General features: G+C 41.2%; 1 protein-coding gene across 2 annotated transcripts in view; it reads left to right on the top strand.

The window, feature by feature from the left end:
- CSMD1 (CUB and Sushi multiple domains 1) overlaps positions 1-25934 on the top strand; it is a 2064317-nt gene that overhangs the window by 1595515 nt on the left and 442868 nt on the right. For both annotated transcript variants that reach the window (XM_059882319.1, XM_024986326.2), the window contains exon 12: positions 5490-5602. In XM_059882319.1, the coding sequence (XP_059738302.1) occupies positions 5490-5602 (113 nt within the window). The remainder of the gene's footprint in view (positions 1-5489; positions 5603-25934) is intronic.

Here is a 25934-nt window from a genome sequence, read left to right as displayed (position 1 = left end):
TGAATGGTTAAGTAATTGGCAAATGTACTAAATAATTAATTTAAAATTAAATGATTGTACCAAGCCATTTACAATAATTTTCATAAACACAGCAATCACTTAAGTATCAGCATTAAATTCTAAAACTAAAGTAATTCACATCATCTTAATTTAATTTTGATTGAAGGAACTTTGTAGTATAGCAGTGTACAGGCTTATTTGGTTTTATATGCATCTGCAGACCAACATAAAACTGCATTAAAATGAAGTCCAGTATAGAAATAAAATAAATTCAAAGTATTTGCACTCAGATTTTTCTAAAGTAATTAATTTGGCATTATACATCTTTTCAATGTGTGAAAATTTTCTACAAGATAATTGCATTTTAAGACACTTAAAATTAAATCAAGTGTCGGGACCGGGGGGTGGAAGTGGTACCAGAACCAGGAGGATAACTTAGGAGGCTACTTCAGTGATGTTGACAGGAGATACTCAGAAGATATAGACAAAAAGCAGGAAATGGTGAAAGGAATGTGGAAGAGGTGAAATTCATGTGACTCGTTGATGCCGTGTGTAATTATATAAACTTGTCGTCTCTGAATTGTGGCAGAAGAGGGCGTAAGCAGTGAGAAATCAGCAACCTTGAAAAGAAGCCTGAAGTCCTTCCAAAGACTGACTGAATCAAGGTGGTTACTCTCACTGCCAGAAGAAAATTAAATTTTCCAAGGAAGAAGATAAAAGCACAGCTTCTACGATGGCTTATTACCAAGTCTAGCATTCAACCAAAGTGTCTGGAAATAACCCTCAATGATTCAAAACCAAGAGACAGACAATAGAAAAAGAAAAGGACATATAAATAGTGTAGTTGTCACTAAGGAACTCTGATAATTAATTATGTTTTATATATGTCAGAATATAAATAAAATGATCAATAATTTTTCCAGAAAGCTGGAATTCATAACAACAAATCAAATGGAAGTGTTAAGAATTTTAAAATACCAACATCTGAAATAAAGGACTCAATAGATATGGCCTGAACTGGAAGGTTGAATAGTAGAAAATATTCAACCTGAAGCAGAAGAAAATGTACAGAAGATACATGTGTAGTTGAAATTGAAGCAGAGAAAGAGAAAATGGGACATAACTAATATTTGAAGACATTATCATAAAGAATTTTCCAATGTTAACAACAGGCATCAGGATAAAGCCTCAAGAAATTCTACAAGACATTTGGCATAATACAAGAGAAACCTCAGCCTGGCACATTATAATAAATTTGCTGAAAAACAGGGGGAAATCTTACAGATAGCATAAGCAATGAAGTTTTATTCTCAAAGGGGCAAATATAAGATTGATAGGAGTATTCTCAATATAAATAAAAGAAGTAAAAAGACAACAGAATGGTATCTTTGTAGTTTTGGGGAAAAGAAACAAGCTGTTAAAGAGACAGTAAAAACATTGGCTAATCAAAAAAGCAAGAACACCATAAATATGAGCTTTCATTTACTAGTAATTATATTTTAAATAAAAGTCTAAAATCTCTGGATAAGAATAATGTAAATGAAATAAAAATTGAGAAAATATGAAACAAATATTTGACGCTTGTAAGAGACAAATGTAAGATGTTTATGTACATAGAATAATTGAAAGCAAAAGGCTAGACAAAGATACTTTCTGGAAGGACTGAGCAGCAGAAGGAAGAATCGTTTAGCTTCCTAAGTCAGAGCAGACTTTAATGCCAGACATCCATGCTCGCTGCCGTGTTTGGTATGTTACATGTGAATAAAATCTATGCACAGGGAAGGGAAAAAAGTCTGTCTTCAAACAAGCACATAGAGCAGCATGTACGGGTGAATCTTCAAAAAGAGGAACCCGTTCGGCGCCTGCCCATCTCTCGCTGAAACCCTTCTCTCGTCTGTGTGACACTGAGGACCTGCGCGTGTAATAACTGTTGCTCATCTTCCTCTGAGGAGCCGAGCTCTTGAGAAGGCAGTGCTGACCTGCGTGTGTGATCCACGGGGCGGACCAGGGGCTCCTACCCCCAAAACAACTTTGCTGACAGCGGAGCTTCCTCTCTGATTGCAGACGTTGGTTTGGGCTGAATTGACTTTTTCTTTCTTACACTTTTTCCCTTTCCGCGTGCTTTTCTGTCCGCATGTTGACTTCAGTCAATGAATTTAGTGTTTCCTCTCACTGGCTGGTGGCGGCCGCTGTGTGACTGTTTTGTTAACACACGATGAATGCTTCACTGAAACTTCTGTTCGCTGTGACCTGGGCGTTAATATGCAGAAGGGACCTTCAGTGCATTTGCGAATTCTGTCAGCTGTGTGTGCTGTTCTCCTGGTCAGTATTCTTCTAACGTGTGGTCACCTTTGAGTTCCTCTGTGTGTGTGTGTGTGTCCCCTGGCTTTGTTTACAGCCAGTTTATTTTCAGAGCAAAACTAAGAGGGAAGTACAGAGCTTTCCACACCACCACTGTCTGTGGACATGCACAACCCCCTACCCCCACCATTATTAAGATCCCACACAAAGTGCTGCTTTTTTTTTTTTTTTTTTTTTACCAAAGATGAACCTCTGTGGGCACATCATCACCACCCAACTTCATGGTTTACATTAGGATTCACTCTCAATGCTGAAGCCTGTGGGTTTGGACAAATGTACAGTGATGTGTAGCCATCTTTACAATATCCATCATGTATCTGTAATATATTCATTATTGCAGTATCATGAAGAGTAGCTTTACTACCCAAAAAAATCCCCATGCTGAACCTGTTCATCCCTCCCACTTCCCAACCCCTGGCAATGACTGAATGTTTTTTTTAACTGTCTTCATAGTTTTGCCTTTTCCAGAAAGTCCTAGAGTTGGACTCCTACTGTATGCAGCCTTTTCAGATGGGTTTTTGTCACTTAGTCAGTGTGTTCATGTTTCCTCCCTGTCATTCCATGGCTTGGTATTTATCTTTAGCGCTCAAGAAGAGTCCATCCTCAGATATAATTTTTAAAGGCATTTTGTGGTAAAGGTACATAAAAATTCCAGACTGTGCAAGCCATGCATTGTGTGAATGAACAGAATTTTCTTGGCTTAGACAAGCTTCCATGTTCATGGTGTGATGTTGTCCCTCATCCAGCAGGAAGGGACTTCTGTCCACCACAGAGGGTGACCAAATCTCCCAGTTTGTCCAGTGCTTCCCCCATTTGAGCATGGACAATTCTGCACCCAGAGACTTGTACAGGAAGCAGTGATCAAAACCATTACCAAGAAAAAGAAATGCAAAAGGCAAAGTGGTTGTCTGAGGAGGGCTTACTAATAGCTGAGAAAAGAAGAGAAGAGAAAGGCAAAGGAGAAAAGGAAAGATACACCCATTTGAATGCAGAGTTCCAAAGAATAGCAAGAAGAAATAAGAAAGCCTTCCTAAGTAAACAATGCACAGAAATAGAGGAAAACAACAAAATGGGAAAGACTAGAGATCTCTTCAACAAAATTAGAGATACCAAGGGAACATTTCATGCAAAGATGGGCACAATAAAGGACAGAAATGGTATGGAGCTAACAGAAGCAGACAATAGTAAGAAGAGGTGGTAAGAATACACAGAAGGGCTCTACAAAAGAGATCTTAATGACCCACATAACCACAATGGTGTGATCACTCACCTAGAGCCAGACATCCTGGAATGTGAAATCAAGTGGGCTTTAGGAAGCATTACTATGAACAAAGCTAGTGGAGGTGAGGAATTCCAGCTGAGTTATTTCAAATTCTTAAAAGATGATGCTGTTAAAGTACTGTAGCCAAAAGCCAGTAAATTTGGAAAACTCAGAAGTGGCCACAGGACTGGAAAAGGTCAGTTTTCATTGTAATCCCAAAGAAGGCCAATGAAAAAGAATGTTCAAACTACTGCACAATTGCACTTATCTCACACACTAGCAAAGTAATGCTCAAAATTTTCCAAGTCAGGCTTCAACAGTACGTGAACCGAGAACTTCTAGATGTTCAAGCTAGATTTAGAAAAGGCAGAGGAACCAGCAATCAAATTGCCAACATTCCCTGGATCATAGAAAAAGCAAAAGAATTTCAGGAAAACATCTACTTCTGATTCCTTGACTGTGCTAAAGCCTTTGACTGTGTGGATCACAACAAACTGGAAAATTCTTCAAGAGATGGGAATACCAGACCACCTGACCTGTTTCCTGAGAAACCTGCGTGCAGGTCAAGAATCAACAGTTAGACTGGACATGTGGCAACAGACTGGTTCCAAATTGAGAAAGGAGTACATCAAGGCTGTATATTGTCACCCTGCTTATTTAACTTATATGCAGATTATGTGTGTATGTGTGTGCTTTGTCACTCAGTCACGTCAGACTCTTTGCAGAGTATATCACATGAAATGCTGGGCTGGATGAAGCACAAGCTGGAATCAAGATTGCCAGGAGAAATAACAATAACCTCACATATGCAGAGTGACACCCCCCATGTGGCAGAAAGTGAAGAGGAGCTAAAGAACCTCTTGATAAAAGTGAAAGAGGAGAGTGAAAAAACTGCCCTAAAACTCAACATTTAAAGAATTAAGATCATGGCATCTGGGCCATCACTTCAAGGCAAATGGATGGAGAAACAATGGAAACAGTAACAGACTTTATTTTCTTCGGCTCCAAAATCACTGCAGATGGTGACTGCAGCCATGAAATTAAAAGACATTTGTTTCTTGGAAGAAAAGCTATGACTAACCTAGACAGCATGTTAAAAAGCCAACATTACTTTGCCAACAAAGGTCCATATAGTAAAAGTTATGGTTTTTACAGTAGTCATGTACGGATGTGAGAGTTGGATCATAAAGAAGGCTGAGCATTGAAGAACTGATGCTTTCAAACTGTCGTGTTGAAGAAGACTCTTAAGAGTCCCTTGGACTGCAAGGAGATCAGACCAGTCAATCTTAAAGGAAATCAATCCTGAATATTCATTGGAAGGACTGATGCTGGAGCTGAAACTCCAATACTTTGACCACTTGATGTGAAGAGCTGACTCATTGGAAAGACCCTGATGCTGGGACAGATTGAAGGCAGGAAGAGAAGGGGATGACAGAGGATAAGATGGTTAGATGGCATCATCAACTCAATGGACATAAGTTAGAGTCAACTCTGGGAGATGTTAGACAGGGAGGCCTGGCGTGCTGCAGTCCATGGGGTTGCAAAGAGTCGGACACAACTGAACAACTAAACAACAATAAAAGAAACTTTCAGTGCCAGATACACAGAAGTGTCAGTCACCATATGTCGACTTTTAAAGTCAAAGATACAAGTTTGCAGTTATAATATAGAATCATTACTGTAAAAGGTCAATGATATTGTGATTATGAATATAAATTACAAATGGCTATAGATTCTTTGAAGGAGGGTCTTATATGTATATGGCTTGCCTGTTTAAGTAGAAGGACACCCAACCCAGCCCCATCAAGGTAAAAGTGGAGCTATTTGGTACATTAAACCATGGTTTTGGCGTTTCTTGTCTCTGCAGACTCACTGGATCCAGTGTTCCCGACCTCATCGTGAGTATGAGCAACCAGATGTGGCTGCACCTACAGTCTGATGACAGCATAGCCTCACCTGGATTTAAAGCCATTTACCAAGGTAAGATCCGAACACACTAAAACCCTCTTTTGCGCAGAGGGCCACGGTCATTCTCTACGTTTCAGATATAAATGAAAGCGATAAGTGAGAACAATGTTTAAAAATAGGGACTTATTTGCAACTTCCTTAGTTATAGTTTTATTTAGAGCTCTTTTTAGCAAGCAGGAAATGTTTGAGAGCTTGGCTGGCCATTATGGTGGCAAAATGGAGAGTGACATTAAGAATCACATGCAAGCAATGAAATTGTCCGTACTTGTAGATCTTGGCATTTTCTCTCTTCCTGGGAGGAAGCTGTCATGGTTATACCTAAGGGGAACATTTAGAACAGAGTATGGATTTCAACAGCATTGATTCAATGAAGCCTATTATATGCATCCTCATGTATAAATGTGTGGGTTTTTTAATGGAACACAGGGAAATCTTGACAGAGTTGGGGAGAATCTACTAACAACCTTGCTTTGAGAGTTATGACTGTGCTTGCTCTGAAGAAAGGAAGGTTCCTTTGGGGAAGTTGGCTTCATCCCTGAGTTGTGGGATGCTGAGAGTTGCTGTAGTGAAGTAGCTACTGTGCAGGTGACCCGGGGCCCTGTGCTCTGGGTGTAAACTATCTCACTGTTCCACCTACATTCTCTCATCTGGATGTCCTAGGGAACACATCTGTATTTCTGTGCGTCAGATCCTAGTTGGGGCACGTGGGACCTGTTCTGCGGAGCGTGGACTCTCCATCTGTGGTGACCAGCCGCAGTAGTGGTGTCACGTGGGTCCTAGAGCACGTGGGCTTCAGTAGTTTGCAGCTCGAGGCTTAGGTCCTCCACACCATGTGGGATCTTAGTTCTCTGAGCAGGCCCCTGCATTGCAAAGTGGATTCTTAACCCCTGGGCCACCCCATCTATATTGTCAGCCTCAGCTCAGCCCTGCTTTTTCTCAAGTGTCCTACAATATCTTCTGGGAAATAAGTGATATTTCCTTCTGTTAGACATTCACAAACAGTTCTGGACTCACAGGAAAATCTTTATCCAATGACAATATCTTTAAAAACTAAATTATCTCTTACTTATTCCCACCAAAAACAGAAGAAAGAAAACAAAAATCTTTTCTCACTGCCACCCTTCAAAAAACAAAAGCAGCAAGCTGCCTTCCGATTTCAGGTTCTCAGAGGTTTAGTCCACGTAACTCCCTTCTCATGCACTTTGGTTCTAAAGGTGACGATGTGGCAGCCAGCCAGCCCTCAGCATGTGTCTCGGGGCATCCCAGGATCCATGGGTCGGCTCTTGATTGCTAGAAATGGTAAAGAACTGAGAGTGAGACAAATTAGAAGGGGATCCAAGACCAGAAGAGGAAGAGAGGAAATGATCTTCATGATATTCCAACCTCAAGGCATAGCTGTCGGGAAGCACATCTGTTTTAACTGGCAAAAAGATACACACAGGAACACACAGACCATTCAACTGTAGAGCCTTCCTTTCATGTTCTCTGTATCAGTAATTACATCATTTTAACTCAAGAAATAAACATTTAAGAAGGCTCATGGGCATATTAAATTCTTCCTTTGCATTTATGCAAAATCAAAGCAGTGATGTATGTACTGCTTGTATCTTCAGCTTAGATCCTTCGTGTATTTGACTAAAAGAAATAATGAAATGTGTCCCCAGAAATGATGTGGTGACCTTACTAATATTAATAATGTTTTATAAATTATTATATAAAAACTTATTTATAAAACTTAAAATATATATCTAAGCTGCTATTTACATATACTGTGAGTGAGTGAGTGAAAGTCACTCAGTCGTGTCCAACTCTACACAACCCCATGGGACTGTAGCCCACCAAGCTTCTCTGTCAATGGGATTTTCCAGGCAAGAACACTGGAGTGGGTTCCATTCCCTTCTCCAGGGGATTATTAAGACCCAGAGGTCAAACCTGGATCTCCTGCATTGCTGGCAGATTTTTTACTGTCTAACCACCAGGGAAGCCCTTGAATATACTGACATACTTTCAAAAACCATGACTGATTTGAAGTCGTTTTCAGTAAGTTTGAAAAGAACCCATTCTCATCTTGAATTCAAGTTATAGTCATGAGAAGCCTTTTCAGGATTGTTTTATACTCTCCTGCAAATATCTTGGCACTGATAGTTGATCAAAATTACCAGGAAATTGCATCTTAAACATACAATTTTTACTGACACCGAAAAGATCTACTATTTGAAGGAAACTACTCATTATAAACCATAATCTAAGAAAATGTAAGTATTCATAATAAAACATTGTCCCACATAACTATTTATATTTTAAAAACTTTAGATATTTTCCATAAGTTTCAAAATTCTAAAGAAGTAACAAATTTTAAAGAATTGTAATAAAGTAGAAATAGTGGTTATTTTATTTGAATTATTTTACTGTTAGGGGACCCATATAAAGAAAGAATTTGTAAGTTATTTTCAGAAAAAAATAGAAAATTGGCATGGGGGAGATTCAATTATGAATATTGAAGACTTTTGCATCTATTTGCAGTTTTGATTCAGTATTACTAATTATCTATATGTACATTTTCTTTGAATTCTTCTTTGATACAGTTTTTTAAACATCTTACTGGCTCCACTGATTACAGAGTTCACTGAAAAAAAATTTTTAATTATATTTTTAATTTTTTTAAATATAAATTTATTTATTTTAATTGGAGGTTAATTACTTTACAATATTGTATTGGTTTTGCCATACATCAACATGAATCCGCCACAGGTGTACACATGTTCCCCATCCAAAACCCCCCTCCCACCTCCCTCCCTGTACCATCCCTCTGGGTCATCCCAGTGCAACAGCCCCAAGCATCCAGGATCATGCATCAAACCTGGACTGGTGATTTGTTACATATATGATATTATATATGTTTCAATGCCATTCTCCCAAATCATCTCACCCTCTCCCTCTCCCACAGAGTCCAAAAGACTGTTCTATACATCTGTGTCTCTTTTGCTGTCTCGCATACAGGGTTATCATTACCATCTTTCTAAATTCCATATATATGCGTTAGTATACTGTATTGGTGTTTTTCTTTATGGCTTACTTCACTCTGTATAATAGGCTCCAGTTTCATCCACCTCATTAGAACTGATTCAAATGTATTCTTTTTAATGGCTGAGTAATACTCCATTGTGTATATGTACCACAGCTTTCTTATCCATTCATCTGCTGATGGACACCTAGGTTGCTTCCATGTCCTGGCTATTATAAACAGTGCTGCGATGAATATTGGGGTACACATGTCTCTTTCAGTTCTGGTTTCCTCGGTGTGTATGCCCAGCAGTGGGATTGATGGGTCATAAGGCAGTTCTATTTCCAGTTTTTTAAGGAATCTCCACACTGTTCTCCATAGTGGGTGTACTAGTTTACATTCCCACCAACAGTGTAAGAGGGTTTCCTTTTCTCCACAACCTCGCCAGCATTTATTGATTGTAGACTTTTGAATAGCAGCCATTATGACTGGTGTGAAATGGTACCTCATTGTGGTTTTGATTTGCATTTCTCTGATAATGAGTGATGTTGAGCATCTTTTCATGTGTTTGTTAGCCATCTGTATGTCTTCTTTGGAGAAATGTCTGTTTAGTTCTTTGGCCCACTTTTTGATTGGGTTGTTTATTTTTCTGGAATTGAGCTGCAGGAGTTGCTTGTATATTTTTGAGATTAGTTGTTTGTCAGTTGCTTCATTTGCTATTGTTTTCTCCCATTCTGAAGGCTGTCTTTTCACGTTGCTTAGAGTTTCCTTTGTTGTGCAGAAGCTTTTAATTTTAGTTAGGTCCCATTTGTTTATTTTTGCTTTTATTTCCAATATTCTGGGAGGTAGGTCATAGAGGATCCTGCTGTGATATATGTCGGAGAGTGTTTTGCCTATGTTCTCCTCTAGGAGTTTTATAGTTTCTGGTCTTACGTTTAGATCTTTAATCCATTTTGAGTTTATTGAAATCTTTGACAAGACAAATGTATGCATACATATGTGTAAATGAGAAATAACAATCTGGAGAGCTGGGAGTTTGTTTTATTGCATTTTATTTTGTGAATTTAAGCAAAGAAGCAGCGTGCTCTTGTCTTCTAAGTGCTTACTGCTGGGTATTCAGCAGCTGAAAAAAAGCAGCTAGTACTTATTGTCCAAGAAGCCAAAGGGGCAGGTAATTAAATGCATTTCCCAATGTCAAAACCATAAAATCGGTGGGTGAGGGTGTCTTGAGCCCAACAGTGAAGGCAGCATAGCAGGGCTACACCCTTGCCATGTAAGATGAAGGAGAGTGACCATGCTGAAAAGTCCTGTGGTGACTAGAAGCCCCTACAGGAGTGTCCTTATCCACACAGAGTGAAGATTCCTCCTTGCTGGAAGCATGGCTATGAGGGGGACATCCTGACTCTTTTTAATGAGAAATGCTCCCAAAGGGTATTTGCAGCCTGTGTGAAGGTGAGGGCTACAATGAACAGAAGATTGCTAAAGATGTCCTGACATTTGGGGATTTAGAGTTGACCTTTAATTGAACTTCTACGTGACTGCATTATTTAACAAAGTGTGCCGAGGTAGAATCCTTTCCACCTGACCTGTGCTTGCTCCTGCCTCTGGTAGAATCTAAACACATCTGTCAAATACCAGACACTCCCCAACAGCAAGTGACTGTGAATTACAGCCAACAGTTCTAAGGCAGGTGCCATAAAGACTAGGATAGACTTGAGAGAGGAGCGTCATCCCCAAATTGAGGATCTTCGAACATTAACGAATGTAAGTGTTCTCAATTATAATTGAATATTCCTCCAGGCATCATGATTCAGTTTGATGACCATACAGCATAAGTTAGAATCACATTCAGTCCTAATTAGTACTCTGCTAACAGCCCTGATAGGCGGTTAATAGCTACAGCCTCAGATGTGGTGAATAAGTGGATGGCTATCAGTCCTCGCGAGAGAGCCAGTCCAAGGCCACTTATTATTTTTTGACAGAGCAATATTCTGTAGTTTATAAGATAATTAAAACAGAGAGATAAGGTAAGATTTGAGGATTTTAAAAATTGAGAGAATATCATATATCAAAAGAAAGGCATCATATAGAGAAGATCATACTAAGTGAAGTAAGCCAGATAGAGAAAGACAAATATTATATGATATCACCTATACTTGGAATCTAAAACAATATAAAAATAAAAGTTACAAATAAACTTATTTACAAAAAAAACTAGATTCATAGACACAGAAAACACACTTGTGGTTACCAAAAGGGAAAGGGGGTAGAACAGATAAATTAGGAGTTTGGGATTACATGTATATATACTAGTAAGCTACAAAGTCACTTCAGTCATGTCCGACTCTGTGCGACCCCATAGATGGCAGCCCCCAGGCTTCCCTGTCCCTGGGATTCTCCAGGCAAGAACACTGGGGTGGGTTGCCATTTCCTTCTCCAATGCATGAAAGTAAAAAGTGAAAGTGAAGTCGCTCAGTCGTGTCCGACCCTCAGTGACCTCATGGACTGCAGCCTTCCAGGCTCCTCTGTCCATGGGATTTTCCAGGCAAGAGTACTGGAGTGGGGTGCCATTGCCTTCTCTGATATTCTAGTACTAGTATATATTGACATAAAATAGATAACCAACAAGCATCTGCTTATGTATATATTTATATATATGCACATATATATAAACTATATATATATATATGTATAGTCAGTTTATGCTCACTGTGCTGTACACCTAAAGTAACATGACATTATGTCAACTATGCTTCAATTAAAAATAAAGTAGAATCAACAACTTAATTAACTTAAAAAAAAAAAAAGATGGCCTTGAAACTATTATTTCCAGAGTGCTATATCAAGCTAGAAATTGGCAATAAAATAAAAACATTTTGTACAGGTGATCATCAAATATATGGTGGTGATTTAATCACTAAGTTGTGTCTGACTCTTGTGACCCCAGGGACTGTAGCCTGCCCGGTTCCTCTGTCCATGGAATTTCCCAGGCAAGAATACTGGATTGGGTTGCCATTTCCTTCTCCAATCAAATATATAAATAATCACATTATTTGACTGAAAATGTAGTTGTCTATTATATGATCAGAAAATATATACCACTAATCCTTACATGTGTTTCACTTTCTAGGTTTTAACAGTATGTGTAAGTAACATTTATTGTAATGGTTCAGGATGTAGGCTCTGAAGCCAGACTACCCAGGCCCTCACTCTGTCACTCAGCTGTGCAACTTAGAGTGAGTTATCTAACCTCCTGTGTGTCACATTCCTCTTTTAAAAAAATAAGGGAGAAAATAATAATGATACTAGTTTCACTGGGCTTCCCATGTGGCTCAGTGGTAAAGAGTCTGCCCACCAAGCAGGAGACTAGTTCTGGATCCCTGGATCAGAAAGATTCCCTGGAGAAGGAAATGGCAACCCACTCCAGTATTCTTGCCTGGAGAATCCCATGGACAGAGATGCTTGATGGTCTACAGTCCATGGAGTTGAAGTTGGACAAGACTGAGTGACTAAACACATGTGCGTGCGCACACACACACACACACATCTGTGTATATAGGTGTGTGTATACGGAGAGAGAGAATATTCTGATAATTAAGAAAAGTATTGGCAAAATATTATGCAAAGTTTAAAAAGCAATAACTCTTTAGGGAGGTATTTCAGGTGTCTGAGAAGGCAAACTAAGAGAGATGAGGTTTGTTGTTTAAAAATTTTTTGCATATGAAAATATTTAGTTCAAAGTAATCAATTAAAAAACCAAAAAGGAAAAAATATGGTACAAATAATTATAATACAGCTGTGCAAGCAGCATTACCCATCCATTATACTACAAAACTTATTATGTATATGTAATACATAACTAATTTTCAAGAAAATTTTTCAAGAAAATTAGAGATACCGAAGGAACATTTCATGCAAACTTGGGCACAATTATAGACAGAAATGTTATGGACCTAACAGAAGCAGAAGATATTAATAAGAGGTGGCAAGAATACACAGAAGAACTATACAGAAAAGATCTTCATGACCCAGATAACCATGATGGCGTGATCACTCACCTAGAGCCAGACATCCTGGAATGTGAAGTCAATTGGGCCTTAGAAAGCATCACTATGTACAAAGCTAGTGTAGGTGATGGAATTCCAGTTGAGCTATTTCAAATCCTAAAAGATGATGCTGTGAAAGTGCTGCACTCAATATGCCAGCAAATTTGGAAAACTCAGCAGTGGCCACAGGACTGGAAAAGGTCAGTTTTTATTCCAACCCCAGGGAAAGGCAATGCCAAAGAATGCTCAAACTACTGCACAATTGTACTCATCTCACACGCTAGTAGAGTAATTCTCAAAATTCTCCAAGCCAGGTTTCAACAGTACATGAACCATGAACTTCCAGATGTTCAAGCTGGATTTAGAAAAGGCAGAAGAACCAGAGATCAAATTGCCAACATCCACTGGATCATCGAAAAACCATAAGAGTTCCAGAAAAACATCTACTTCTGCTTTATTGACTATGCCAAAGCCTTTGGCTGGATCACAATAAACTGTGGAAAATTCTTCAAGAGATGGAAATACCAGACCACCTGACCTGCCTCCTGAGAAATGTGTATGCAGGTCAAAAAGCAACAGTTAGAACTGGACATGGAAACAGACTGGTTCCAAATAGGGAAAGAAGTATGTCAAGGCTGTATATTGTTGTCCTGCTTATTTAACTTCTATGCAGAATACATCATGAGAAACGCTGGGCTGGAAGAAGCACAAGCTGGAATCAAGATTGCCAGGAGAAATATCAAAAACCTCAGATAACACCACCCTTATGACAGAAAGTGAAGAAGAACTAAAGAGCCTTTTGATGAAAGTGAGAGAGGAGAGTGAAAAAGTTGGCTTAAAACTCAACATTTGGAAAACTAAGATCATGGCATCTGGTCCCATCACTTCATGGCAAATAGATGGGGAAACAGTGGAAACAGTAAGAGACTTTATTTTGGGAGGCTCCAAAATCACTGCCGATGGTGACTGCACCCATGAAATTAAAAGACGCTTGCTCCTTGGAAGAAAAGCTATGAGCAACCTAGACAGCATATTAAAAAGCAGAGACTTTTCTTTGCCAACAAAAGTCTACCTAGTCAAAGCTATGGTTTTCAAGTAGTCATGTATGGATGTGAGAGCTGGACTGTAAAGAAAGCTGAGCACCAAAGAATAGATGCTTTCAAACTGTGGTGTTGGAGAAGACTCTTGAGAGTCCCTTGGACTTCAGGGAGATCCTACCAGTCTATCCTAAAGGAAATCAGTCCTGAATATTCATTGGAAGGACTGATGCTGAAGCTGAAACTCCAACACTTTAGCCACCTGATCCAAAGAACTGACTCATTGTAAAAGACCCTGATGCTGGGGAAGATTGAAGGCAGGAGGAGAAGGGGCCAACAGAGGATGAGATGGTTGGATGGCATCACCGACTCAACGGACATGAGTTTAAGCAAGCTTCGGGAGTTGGTGTTGGACTGGGAAGACGGGTGTGCTGCATTCCATGGGGTCACAAAGAGTCGGACTTGACTGAGCGGCTGAACTGAACTGAATATATAATCATTATATATTATATAATTTTGTATAATTTATACAAATATAATTCATAAATACATAAATCATACATAATTCATATATGTAATTCACAGTGAAAATCACTCATTGATGTCCAACTCTTTGAGACCCCAAGGAATTCTCCAGGCCAGAATACTTAGAGTGGGTCGATGTTCCCTTCCCCAGGGAATTCACATATATGTATAGTTAATATATATGGGCTACCCTGGTGGCTGAGATAGTAAAGAATCTGCCTGCACTGCAGGTGACCTGGATTTTATCCCTGAGTTGGGTAGATCCCCTGGAGAAGGGAATGGCTACCCACTCCAGTATTCTTTCCTGGAGAATCCCATGCACAGAAGAACCTGGAGAGCTATAGTCCATGGGGTCACAAAGAATCAGACATGACTGAGCGACTAATGCTAATTCTAATACATACATACATACATACATACATATATATATATATATATATATATATAGTGAGTAGCAGAACAATATATATGGAAAATTAACTGGCTTAGTGCATAGTTTTTCTACTTTATATTTCAAAATTTCTATCATAAATCACAAAGGTAAATGCTGAGTATAAATAATTTTGTAAATCAATGTTAAATTTCATTTAATAATACAGAAGAATTTTTGTCAAAATATAATAATGAAATAGAGTTTGACATTTTATACATTTAAAACAGCATACTTTGTATGCTACAGCAGATCATTTTTATTCACTAGAAGAGAAAGAAAAACAAAATATCAGTTCAGGGGTGGGCTTCCCACAACCACAGTCTCTCCAGCACTGAGGAAGGTGGACAGGAAACAAGCAAAATACCTGCATATTTGTTCAGTCATGAGTTTCCAGTGCTGGCAGCCCTGTATTTTTATGGCTTCACTGTCTCCAGTTAAGCGGGTTAATTCTGTATCATTTTTTTGTCACAAAAATAATGTTTGGTTAGAGTTCATTACATGTGTTGATGAACTGATTTCCACAAATCATGTTTTATGTAATTTGCCATAGCTATTTGAATTTTAGCAGGGGGTAAATGAAAGGAAATGTCCCCTGTGATGTGCCGCTGTGTGGTAAAACAAGACCTATTTGAGGCTTGTTTCGGCTATTTTAGAATTGTTTCTGTGAAAATAGAGCTCACTGTTGCTGTTTCAGAGACAGAGCTGTGTCCCAGACCCTGTGGACACATTGCTGAGGGGTGAAGATTTGTGTCGGCACCTCGGTCTGTACCCCATAATCCCAGGGGTCTGTGATGAGTTTACCAGAAAGGAACATGACCTAGTTCAGAGAGCTGTTCTCTGCACCATTCCTGGTGAACAGAATTGCTGCTACAGAACAAAGGTTGTCCAAGCTTTGAACAGTTGTGCTGTTACTCTTGTGATGGCTGATCCCAGAGTACCCACATGTTCCAGCAGACATTGTTCTGGGTGTGTCTGTAGGGGTGTTTCTGGATGAAGTCAACATTTGAATTGGTGGACTGAGTAAAGCAGGTCACCCTCCCCAGTGTGGATGGGCCTCATCAAATCAGTTAAAGGTCTGAATTGAAGGACAGGCTGAAGGAAGAAAAGCTGCTCCCTCTGTCCATCTGTCTTTGAACTGGGACACTGGCATCTCCTGCCTTTGGACACTGATTTGGACTGGGACTTACATCATTGGCTCTCTTGGGTCTGGACACTTCAGTTGCTGTAAACATGTAAGCTGATTCCTTATAATAAATTCATTTTGATAGTAAATGGATAGACAGATATAGAGTTGGAGCTGGATATGGACATAGCGATGGAGATAAAGATAAAAATATCCTGTTGGTTCTGTTTCTCTGAAGAACCCTGATCAACACACTCACTCTACTTGAATGATTGGGTTCACTCTGACTGATAAGACAGACCCTTTGTAGCCCCTTGTGTGAGAAATCACACATTTCAAAGGGGCCCAAGTGGATGTAGAGGTGCAGTGTGACCACTGAACAGAGGAGAGCCTGCCGGTCCATATGTAACGTTAGCCCGTGGCCCTGGCCTTGTAGCCTGAAGCTGATGCTCAGACAAGGTCAGGCAGGACTGTGCCTGTGAGGCTAAGAGTGATGCCTAAACCCTAAACACAAGGTTGTTGTTGTTCAGCCAGTAAGTTGTGTCTGACTCTCTGCGACCCCTTGGACTGCAACACTCCAGGCTTCTCTGTCCTTCACTATCTCTGTGACTTTGCTCAAACTCGTGTCCATTGAGTCGGGGATGCCGACCAATCGTGTCATCTTCTGTTGCCCCCTTCTTCTCCTGCCTTCAATCCTTCCCAGCATCAGGGTCTTTTCTAATGAGTTGGCTCTTTGTGTCAGGTGGCCAAAGTAATAGAAATTAGGCTCCAGCGCCAGTCCTTCCAGTGACTATTCAGACTGACTGGTATGATCTCCCTGCAGTCCAAGGGATTCTCAAGAGTCTTTTCCAGCACCACAGTTTGAAAGCATCAGTTCTTCGGTGCTCAGCCTTCTCTATGGTTCAACTAAAACTAGCTTTGTGTTTTAATTTTGTGCAAAATCCAAGATGAACCCATCAAGGTTTTATGATGTGTGTTGCCCTTGTCCACAGTAGATATGGTCTTGTACCTAATGTGGATTTTAAAATGTTTTCAAGGACCTGATTTAAATCCATGACAAATTACCCTTTGTGCTGGATGCTGACTGAGCCAGACTTGTTTGGGAGCGTGTACTGGGGGGACTCTTTGAGATACTTTCAGGGAGGAGATGGAGGCAGAGAAGGAGCCGCTTAACCAGTCACAGGTCCATGTGGAATGCTGGCTGATCCTAGGGACGCCCTCCAGAGCTTTCCCAAACTGAAGCGGGTGGGCAGGACTGGTACCATTAACCATGGATGCGGTGCCCCTGGGGAGCAGACACAACCCTGTTTGATGTGATTCCTGGGCAGGGATGCAGCTGTGAGTTCCAGTGGCCTTGGCCGCTGTGGTGCCCAAGGTTCACCACCCCAGAAACCCTCACTACTCCTCCCCTGGGAACAACCTCTCTAGGATTCTAATGGGCCTCATTTCCTAGAAAAATACACAGTACATACTTAAGGCCACCTTCCTCTCCTGCCCATTCCAGAGTCCCTTATTTTTTGCTTTCCCCTCTGCTGGTCTGGTGGCTGTCATGTCAGGGGGACCTGGACCTAGTTCCCTGAAGGTTCTCAGCTCAAAGCTTCACACCTCTTTCTGCTGCTGCTGCTGCTGCTAAGTCACTTCAGTCGTGTCCGACTCTGTGCGACCCCATAGACGGCAGCCCACAAGGCTCCCCTGTCCCTGGGATTCTCCAGGCAAGAACACTGGAGTGGGTTGCCATTTCCTTCTCCAGGGCATGAAAGTGAAAAGTGAAAGTGAAGTCGTTCAGTCGTCCGACTCTTAGTGACCCCATGGACTGCAGCCCTCCAGGCTCCTCCATCTGTGGGATTCTCCAGGCAGGAGCACTGGAGTGGGTGCCACGGCCTTCTCCGACGCCTCTCTCTAGCATTGTCCATTTTCGTCATCCCCGAGCAAGGAGTGCAGGGATTCCCTGTGGCGCCTCTAACAGCCGCAGCCACAGGGGTCCCCCGCTGTTCTCACTGAGCAGAGCACCTCTGCCTCTTTCCCTGGCGGCTGGGGGGAGTTCCCGCTTAACAGGTTTATCGTGGATGCTCTGTGCACACATTCCTGGTCCACAGTGAACCGCCTTCCTCCTGGCAGTCATTTTGCTGTCTGTCCCGTGGGTTGGAGCTCTGCAGTGCACGGATCTTCTGATGCCTCATGAACCCCGAGCCTCCAGACCAAGTGGAAGGCATGTAGCTGCTCCTTAAATAAGTGCAGGAATTGGGGGATGTCCAAAGTGGTAGCCAGTGCATAGACTGTTTAGATCATTTTAGTATCATGTTGGACACTTTCCCCTTGTTAATAGTTTTAGGTACGTGCTAGCTTTTTTTTTTTTTTAAGAATTTAATTTAAGCTTTAAAGGTTTTATGGAATTCTAGCCCAGTGGCAGAGAAGGCAACAGCCAACAAAGGATCTTTCAGGTTGCTGGTTCTGATTCAAACTCAATCTGTCCATGTGCCCATGCCTCACTCTCCCGTGCTTGATCACACTTGCTGGTGCTGCTCTGATCCAGATTCAGTCTGTCCACATGCCCACGCCTCACTCTCCTGTGCTTGAGTCGCTTTCTGGTCACTTGCCTCCATGGCACCCACTTCCTAACCCGCTGGGCCCCTTGACTGTGACCCACCAGCTCCCTTTCCCTGGATCATCCGTGAATTCCAGGAGCCCTGCATCCACATTTTGGCGAACCCCCCAATGCCACAGGGACCATCTCCCCATGAGTCTGTGGTTAGGCCTTCCGTTGGTGTCTTCTGCTTCTCGCCCTGCCTGTGGATTCAGGCCTGTCGTGCTCTTGGTGAGGCGAGTGCAGGACGGCAGGGTGTGTAAACGTCTGCAGGTCTGCGATGCTGGTGCTGCATGGCAAGGGCCTTCCTGGGAGAGGGAGCAGCTGTGAGGCTCCTGGAACCCCAGGACCAGTGCCAGGAGATAGACAGGGCTCACTCCTGTCTGCTGGGCCCTGTGACCGGCCTTGGCCATGAGGTCAGTCCCTCAGTGGCCACCCCTCTGCTCTGTGCCACGGCCATGCCTGTCCCTCACACGTCGCCCCCTTTCCCCCTTCCGTGCTTGCGTGATTCCCTCCGCGAGGGGTCCCTGACCTGTGTCTCCACCGGGGAACGTCAGGGCTCATCTCTAGTGAGAGGAGGCTTCTCTCAGCAGGAGTGCTTCCAGTGTTTCCAGCAGCTTTCATCTCCCTTTTACCCAAGATGACATTTTTAATTATTAGTCCTTGAGAAGAGAGACCCATTTGATTCAGCTTTCTGTCTCCAGGCTACCCCAGAGTACACAGTGTCCTCATAGGGAGCTAATAACTGTGATTGACAAAATAGCATCATTTCGGGTTTGGAGAACTCACCCTCCCACCAGCAATTACTTAGCTTCAGCCAGGTTCTGAGCCCAGTTCGCAGTGTTGAACCTTGGCTCTTCCGGGAACTTGAATTTTAGAATTGAGAGAAGGTAATTTTAGGTAATGATGCAAATGAGGAAAAAGGAACAAAGTGGATACCTTATACAAATATAAGAAAATAACAAAGTAGAGTGTGAAATACACTGTATTTCTAACTCAGAAAATTATTTGATACATTCATGCTTGTTTTATTAACTTGATCATATAACTGTGCAAATGAGTTGAAAATAGGCATTACCTACTTTTTAGTTGTTTTTTTTTTTAATATTTTACTCTATTGAATATACTTGCAATGTTTAAATTCTTGGTTGTCATATTCTTGGGCTTCCCTTGTGGCTCATTGGTAAAGAATCCATCTGCAATGCAGGAGACCTGGGTTTGGTCCCTGGGTCAAAAAGATCCTTGGAGAAGGGAATGGCAACCCACTCCAGTATTCTTGCCTGGAGAATTCCATGGACAGAGGAGCCTGGTGGGCTGCAGTCCATGAGTCACCAAAAGTCAGACACAACTGAGAGACTAAGCACACACTTACACACACACATACATACACACATATTCTTGCTGGGCTACTTTTCATTTGTTAGTTTTCATTTTTTATTATTACAGAAGAATTCATGCATAAGTGGGTATTTGGGAAATAGTTTTGAACATTTACTATGACTCTTTGTGACCCCATGGACTATACTGTCCATGGAATTCTCCAGGCCTGAATACTGGAGTGGGTAGCCTTTTCCTTCTCCACAGGATCTTCCCAACCCAGAATCAAACCCAGGTCTCCCACTGGGAGGTGGGATTCTTTACCAGCTGAGCCCCACTCAAGTATACTGGAGTGGGTAGCCTATCCCTTTTCCAGCAGATCTTCCTGACCCAGGAATCAAACTGGGGTCTCCTGCATTGTAGGCGGATTCTTTACCAACTGAGCTATGAGGGAACCCCATTTACTATGTTAATATATGTAAACATTGAATGTGTTAATATATTGCATACATTAAGTATATGTAAAGTTTATATATGTTTGTATATATGCAATAACTGAAAATGTTGAGACTAATTTAAACTATTCTTTGCTAGGAATAAGTAGTGATTCATTGACTTTTTCTAGTAGGTATTTTGTTCTCCAAGAATATGAGTTAAAGAGCAACTGGGTTTATGTTGAGCATGTAAATGGGCTTCTCAATCATAAGCTCACTAGACAGTTGGTGCTGAGCAATTTGACAAGGGTCAACAACCGTTTTGCATAGGGCTATTGAGAATTGCAGAGTTTTATTAATCAGTTTTGAACTATGCAGTATTTTTATGTGTAAGCTAAAACAGGTTCTAAGAGAAATTCTTATGGTTCATAGAAACAACTCCATGGACACATGCAGCTTCTAAAAATACTAGTTGCCTCCTTTATGTTGTTAATTCTAGACGTTTAACTACCAAAAGCAAAAACTCACTGTAAGACATTATTTGATAGACAGAAAGAGCCATATAAAGATATTAGGACAGAGTGAGTGTAGAGAAGGGCAACTGTGATCCTATCACAGCTTTACCTTTGCAAATCTCCCCTGGAGAAGATGTATCTGTTATCTGACAGAGGAGCAGTGGAGTAATGTGTGTGAAAACCAATGTAGCAAGATTAGAAAAATGGCATCTCAGCCAAAAGAGCTCTCATTTCAGCATTATTAGAAACCTCTTCATCAGAGGGCTCTCTTTAATATTACCAAGATTACTAGTAGAGGTGAATATAAAAATTAAATCTATATAATAGCTCCTGGGTATGAATTTTCTCAAAGCTGTTGTTGATTAAATTAAAAAATTGTTTAGGCCTACGTTATAATAGAGAAGTTATGTTTAAAAAGAAAAACATATTGATAACCTGGTTAGATACTGAAATTTAAACCATTTAATAGCCCAGCATATTAATAATTGAGTGTTTGAGGCTCAAATCACCTGGTTCTATGTCTTTGCTGTTTTATTCTGGTAGATTCCAAATGCACTCAACCCGACTTCAATTGTTTTACCTACAGACTGATAATATTAACATGGCTCAGCTGGTAAAGAATTTGTCTGCAATGCAGGAGACACAGGAGACTTGGGTTCAATCCCTGGGTCAGGAAGATTCCCTTAAGAAGGAAATGGCAACCCACTCCAGTATTCTCACCTGAAAAATCCTATGGACAGAGGAGCCCACCAGGCTACAATCCATGGGGTCACATAGAGTTGGACACAACTGAGTGACTGGCACACACACACAGGAGTATTAACATGGGCCATTATTAACAAAAAATAAAAATAAACACATGACAACAAACTTCCTACTAGGATAGTGTCGCGATCAAGATAATTCCTCGTTCCGTCTTGGAGAGAGGATCGCCACTGAAGTCAGACGGACCTGAATTGAGGTCTTGGCACTTGCCGCGTGATGGCTGTGTGTCTTTGGGTGAGTTGCTCTACCTCTCTGAGCCTAGATTCCCCCATCAATCAGTGAGGAATAATTCCACCAGCCTGGCTGGGGTGATTGCGACCATTTGAGAGGATGCATATAAGATATCTGGCAGGTGGTAATGGCCCTGGTGGTTTCTAACAATTTTTTGAAATAGATAATTCATGTATAAATTGAGATAAGTCTCAGCTTGATGAGTGAATTTCAGAATTTAATCTTCTTCCTTAGGAAAAATTGACTGTGTGACTTGCACTCGCAGTGATCTCTAGATGTACCCTCTTTCCCATCTGGACTGGCCGTGGGCTCAGAGTGTCCGGGGCCCCTAATCTTCTTCCTCACTTGCTATGTGTCTTGGGGCAAATTAGTTAACCTCTCTGAGTCTGAAGTGTCTTATCCCAAGATGGGAAGTGATAGTACTTATCTCTTTAGACACTTAATCATCATCACTTGAAATACCATATAAAATGGCAAATACATAGGGTGTTTTTTTAAGTAATTCCTCATTCTTTTGTTGGAAGGGTTTGTGTTCTTAAGGCAAGGCCCTGGCTTTGAGAACCGTTTTCAATCAGAAGCACAGCTTACTCCAAAATTCTCCTTTTTCCTGAGTTCCACTTCATGAGTGAATTATAAATACTGTCTCCTTCATGTAAGGTGGAATCAGCTGCTTATTAAATTTGTTGTTTTTTAGTCAGTAAGTCATGCCTGAGTCTTTGTGACCCCATGGACTGTAGCCCACCAGGCTCCTCTGTCCATGGTGGGGATTCTCCAGGCAAGAATACTGGAGTGGGTTGATATGCCCTCCCTCAGGGGATCATCCCAACCCAGGGATCGAATCCAGGTGTCCCACTTTGCAGGTGGATTCTTTAATGACTAAACCCCTGGGAAGCCCAATTGAATATTTAATACATCGCATTGGAGAGGCTGGAAGAGCAGGTGTTGCAGCACCAGCAGATGAAAAGTTCTTGCAGAAATTTGATGTTTAAAGTCTGGGTTTAGGGCCCTTGGCTGCAGCTACATCCCAGTATCTCTATTTATCATTGATCCTCATGGACTGTTTTACTCTCAAAGTAACTGAGTTGGGGCATTCTGGAAATTGTCCGGGTATTAGGGCTTGCTGAGACCATCAGGGCAGACTTGCCAGGGAGACAGTTCCCAACTGTGCCTCCGTGTTAGGAGAAGGACATGGTGTGAGTGGTATTTATCAGGGAGAAAAGACGGTGAGGGGTGACTGAAACCAGCAGGGGAGCTGCGGGCAACAAGGTGAGCTCTCTAGGTAGAATGCAGTTCTGTGTATTTTTCTAGCCACTTGCTGTCTCCCTGCTTCACTGATGTCCAGAGGGTTTGACAGAGGGTTTGATGTTCCAGGTATGATTCCTGGAACACTTGGGTTTTAGAGTCAGATACAATGGGAACCACTTTAGATCCTTTGTTCTTCAATTTCCCCACAAGCTGTTTTATTTATTGGTCTTTTTTTTTTTTTTTTTTCACATTTCTGCTTCCTTAAGAATTTCAATGACCTTAAAAAGTCTGTTTTGGAGTCCTTGGTGGAATTACTAAGTTGTGTTGATTTGAAAATGGCTCATGAATTGTATGACCGGTTTAGAAGTTAGCAGTGGATCTTCTCTCTGTATGTCCTGTATTGTTTAATCTTCACACACTGGTTCATGTTTCCAAGTCAAGAGGGTCCTTTCATCACAGAAGGTTCTTTATGATTCAACTCAAATGCATTTTCTTTTAGATATATTTCTTAACCTGGCAGCAAATATAGCTCCACGTTTTTCAGCTTTTCTGTTGGAAATTTGGAGTGAGCAGAAAGGAGGTTAGTGCAAAGTAAGACTATTGAAGAGAAAAACTAGCTGAGAGGCCAGGCCAACCAGTACTTGGGCCAGAAAGGTCTGAAAACATGGCAGGACCACAGATGAGGTCAGGCTAGTTCAGTGGACAGAGCTGTAACCAAGAGACCTGAATCTTGCTTAAATCTGCTTATGTCTCCCTAGCCTTTAAGAGCCTCATCTCTGATGAGAGATAGAACAGGACATCTGCAAGCTTTTCTTCCAGCTTGGAAAAAGATATAAATCAGCAATTCTACCAGTATTTGGTTTCTATGGGAAACTGACTGCAGGAACGATTAGCAAGACAAATGAGATGTGATTGTTACCTCTGTTAATGATGACCCTCCAACTGGGAACATTTCAATACAAAGGTGAAAGTAAGGAGGGAAAGGAGCTGGGTTTTCAGTATCGTAGAGGAAAATTTGGACTTCTTAGGTGGCTCAGCAGTAAAGAATTCTCTGCCTGCCAGTGCAGGAGACTCTAGTTCAATCCCTTGGTCAGGAAGATCCCCTGGAGAAGGAAATGGCAACCCACTCCAGTATTCTTGCCTGGAAAATCTCATGGACAGAGGAGCCTGATGGGCTACAGCCCATGGGGTCGCAAAGAGGCAGACACAACATAGCGACTAAATAACAACAAAGAACAATTCAGTAATGCCTATAATAAAACTGACCAAAATATATAGCAGGGGAGCTTGTGATGAGGCATGTCAGAGGCCCCTCGATGCTGCGCAGTCCCTACATTTTATCATGGAATAGGAGGACTGGTTTGTAACCATCCACTCAGGTGAGAAGGCATCATTTTGAAGGATCTGGATTAGGTCATGATGGAGGTTGAACGTGAAGCCTGTGGGTAGTAGAAGGCTGAGCCATGTGGTCTCACTGAGCTGCAGCACATGTGGAGGAAAATTGAAAACAGTCTGTAAATCAGATGCTTTTCTAAATATCATATCCTCACAGCAAAGGAGGGTTAGGCTCCTGACCACTGCACAGAGCTGATTCCCCGTGCTTCTGGCCGCCGGACTCCTCCCCTCACTGAGAAGGGCTCCTAGCGGCCACCTCTGTCCTGGACCGGGACGACAGGGTTTCTTAAAGTTCTCAATATTGAAGATAATTTGAAACGTGACAACTTAAAATATGATTTTCTCTGTACTCACACAAATCCTTTTGTTTATTCTTTGCTATAGAAAGAAATATGATAAAAAAAAAAAGAAAAATTGCCCCTCCCCAGCCCTTTATATGCTTAAGTATTGAAGAACCTTGGGATGGTATGTGACTTATTTTAACTTTCCTCTAAAAATATTCAGATTTATACCATTTCAATGTAGATAATTTAAAAATTAATTTGTTTGCCTGATTTCATCAGCAATCCCAAAGTCTGATCGCATTATGATTTCTTCCAGCACTGCCTAGGCTGTGTAGACCCTGAGTGTTGGGAGGGGGAGAGGTGAGGAGAAAGCCCCCACAGCTGTTACTTGTCCCTTTTCAGTTGAAGGAAACTCTTCCGGTCTCCTCCTAACCTGCCTTTGATTTCTGTGTACACACACTTGTCCAAGTTTTCTGTGATTTGCTCTCACCCCAGTCCCTGTATTTTCCCTTTGAGAAAGGCAGTTTATTAATGTTCAAAAAGGATCTTCTTTTGGCATAAAAGGTATGCTTAAATGATCTTTCCAAAACACATGGACATTTGAGAAAGTCATCCATAAAGCTGCGTTTTATAAAAATGTGACTCAGGAAGTTGGTAATTACCACCTGAAGCATCTACCTGTAATCGCCAAACCACCCTCTTTGCTGAGGGTGTGCAGCTGGGCTCTGCAGGGGAGAGGTGTTGCAGGCACCAAGGTCCTGACCACCCTCTGGTCCTCTGCCCCTCCTGACTCACCATCACTCCATAGGTGGTCCTACTTAGAGCCCGTGGACTTAGAGCATCTGCTGTGAACTATCCCTCTCCTTCATACCTTCACTGTGAGATCTGCAGCAACCCCTAAGCCATCCTCTTTATCTTTTCCTCTTTGGTTTATTACATTTTTTTTTTTTTTTTTTTGCTGGGACTCAGCTATTCATCTTCAGTGCCAAAATTAACATTTTTATTTCATGGAAATATTTAATTCTATTGAAATTGTGTCATGAGGAAAAAAGCATGCTGCTATTCTTCACTATTTTGTGTTTGATAGGCAGAGAGTGCCTTTTGTACATCATTTTCTCTCTTCTGAGGAGATCCTTTCATCTTTTTATCACTGCCTGTGGTTCTTTGATCATTTCTATTGCTCTTTTGATGTTTTCTAAATCCTTTGAGTAATGAGGGACTCAAAATACAACAGATGATGTAATCCAGCATTTTACCTTTAAGATTATTCTACCTAACTGAGAATGAGTTCACATTTCATCAGCTTTTTTTTTTTTAATTCTTTACATCTTTAACTCTTTTACTAACAAGTCATTAATGTGCAGACAGCGGGCTAATTATTTCCTTTTTTCCTCCACCTCAATTAG

This window comes from Bos taurus, chromosome 27, assembly GCF_002263795.3.
Source record: "Bos taurus isolate L1 Dominette 01449 registration number 42190680 breed Hereford chromosome 27, ARS-UCD2.0, whole genome shotgun sequence".
Taxonomy (NCBI): Eukaryota; Metazoa; Chordata; class Mammalia; order Artiodactyla; family Bovidae; genus Bos; species Bos taurus.
This window is presented reverse-complemented; position numbering and strand designations above follow the sequence as displayed.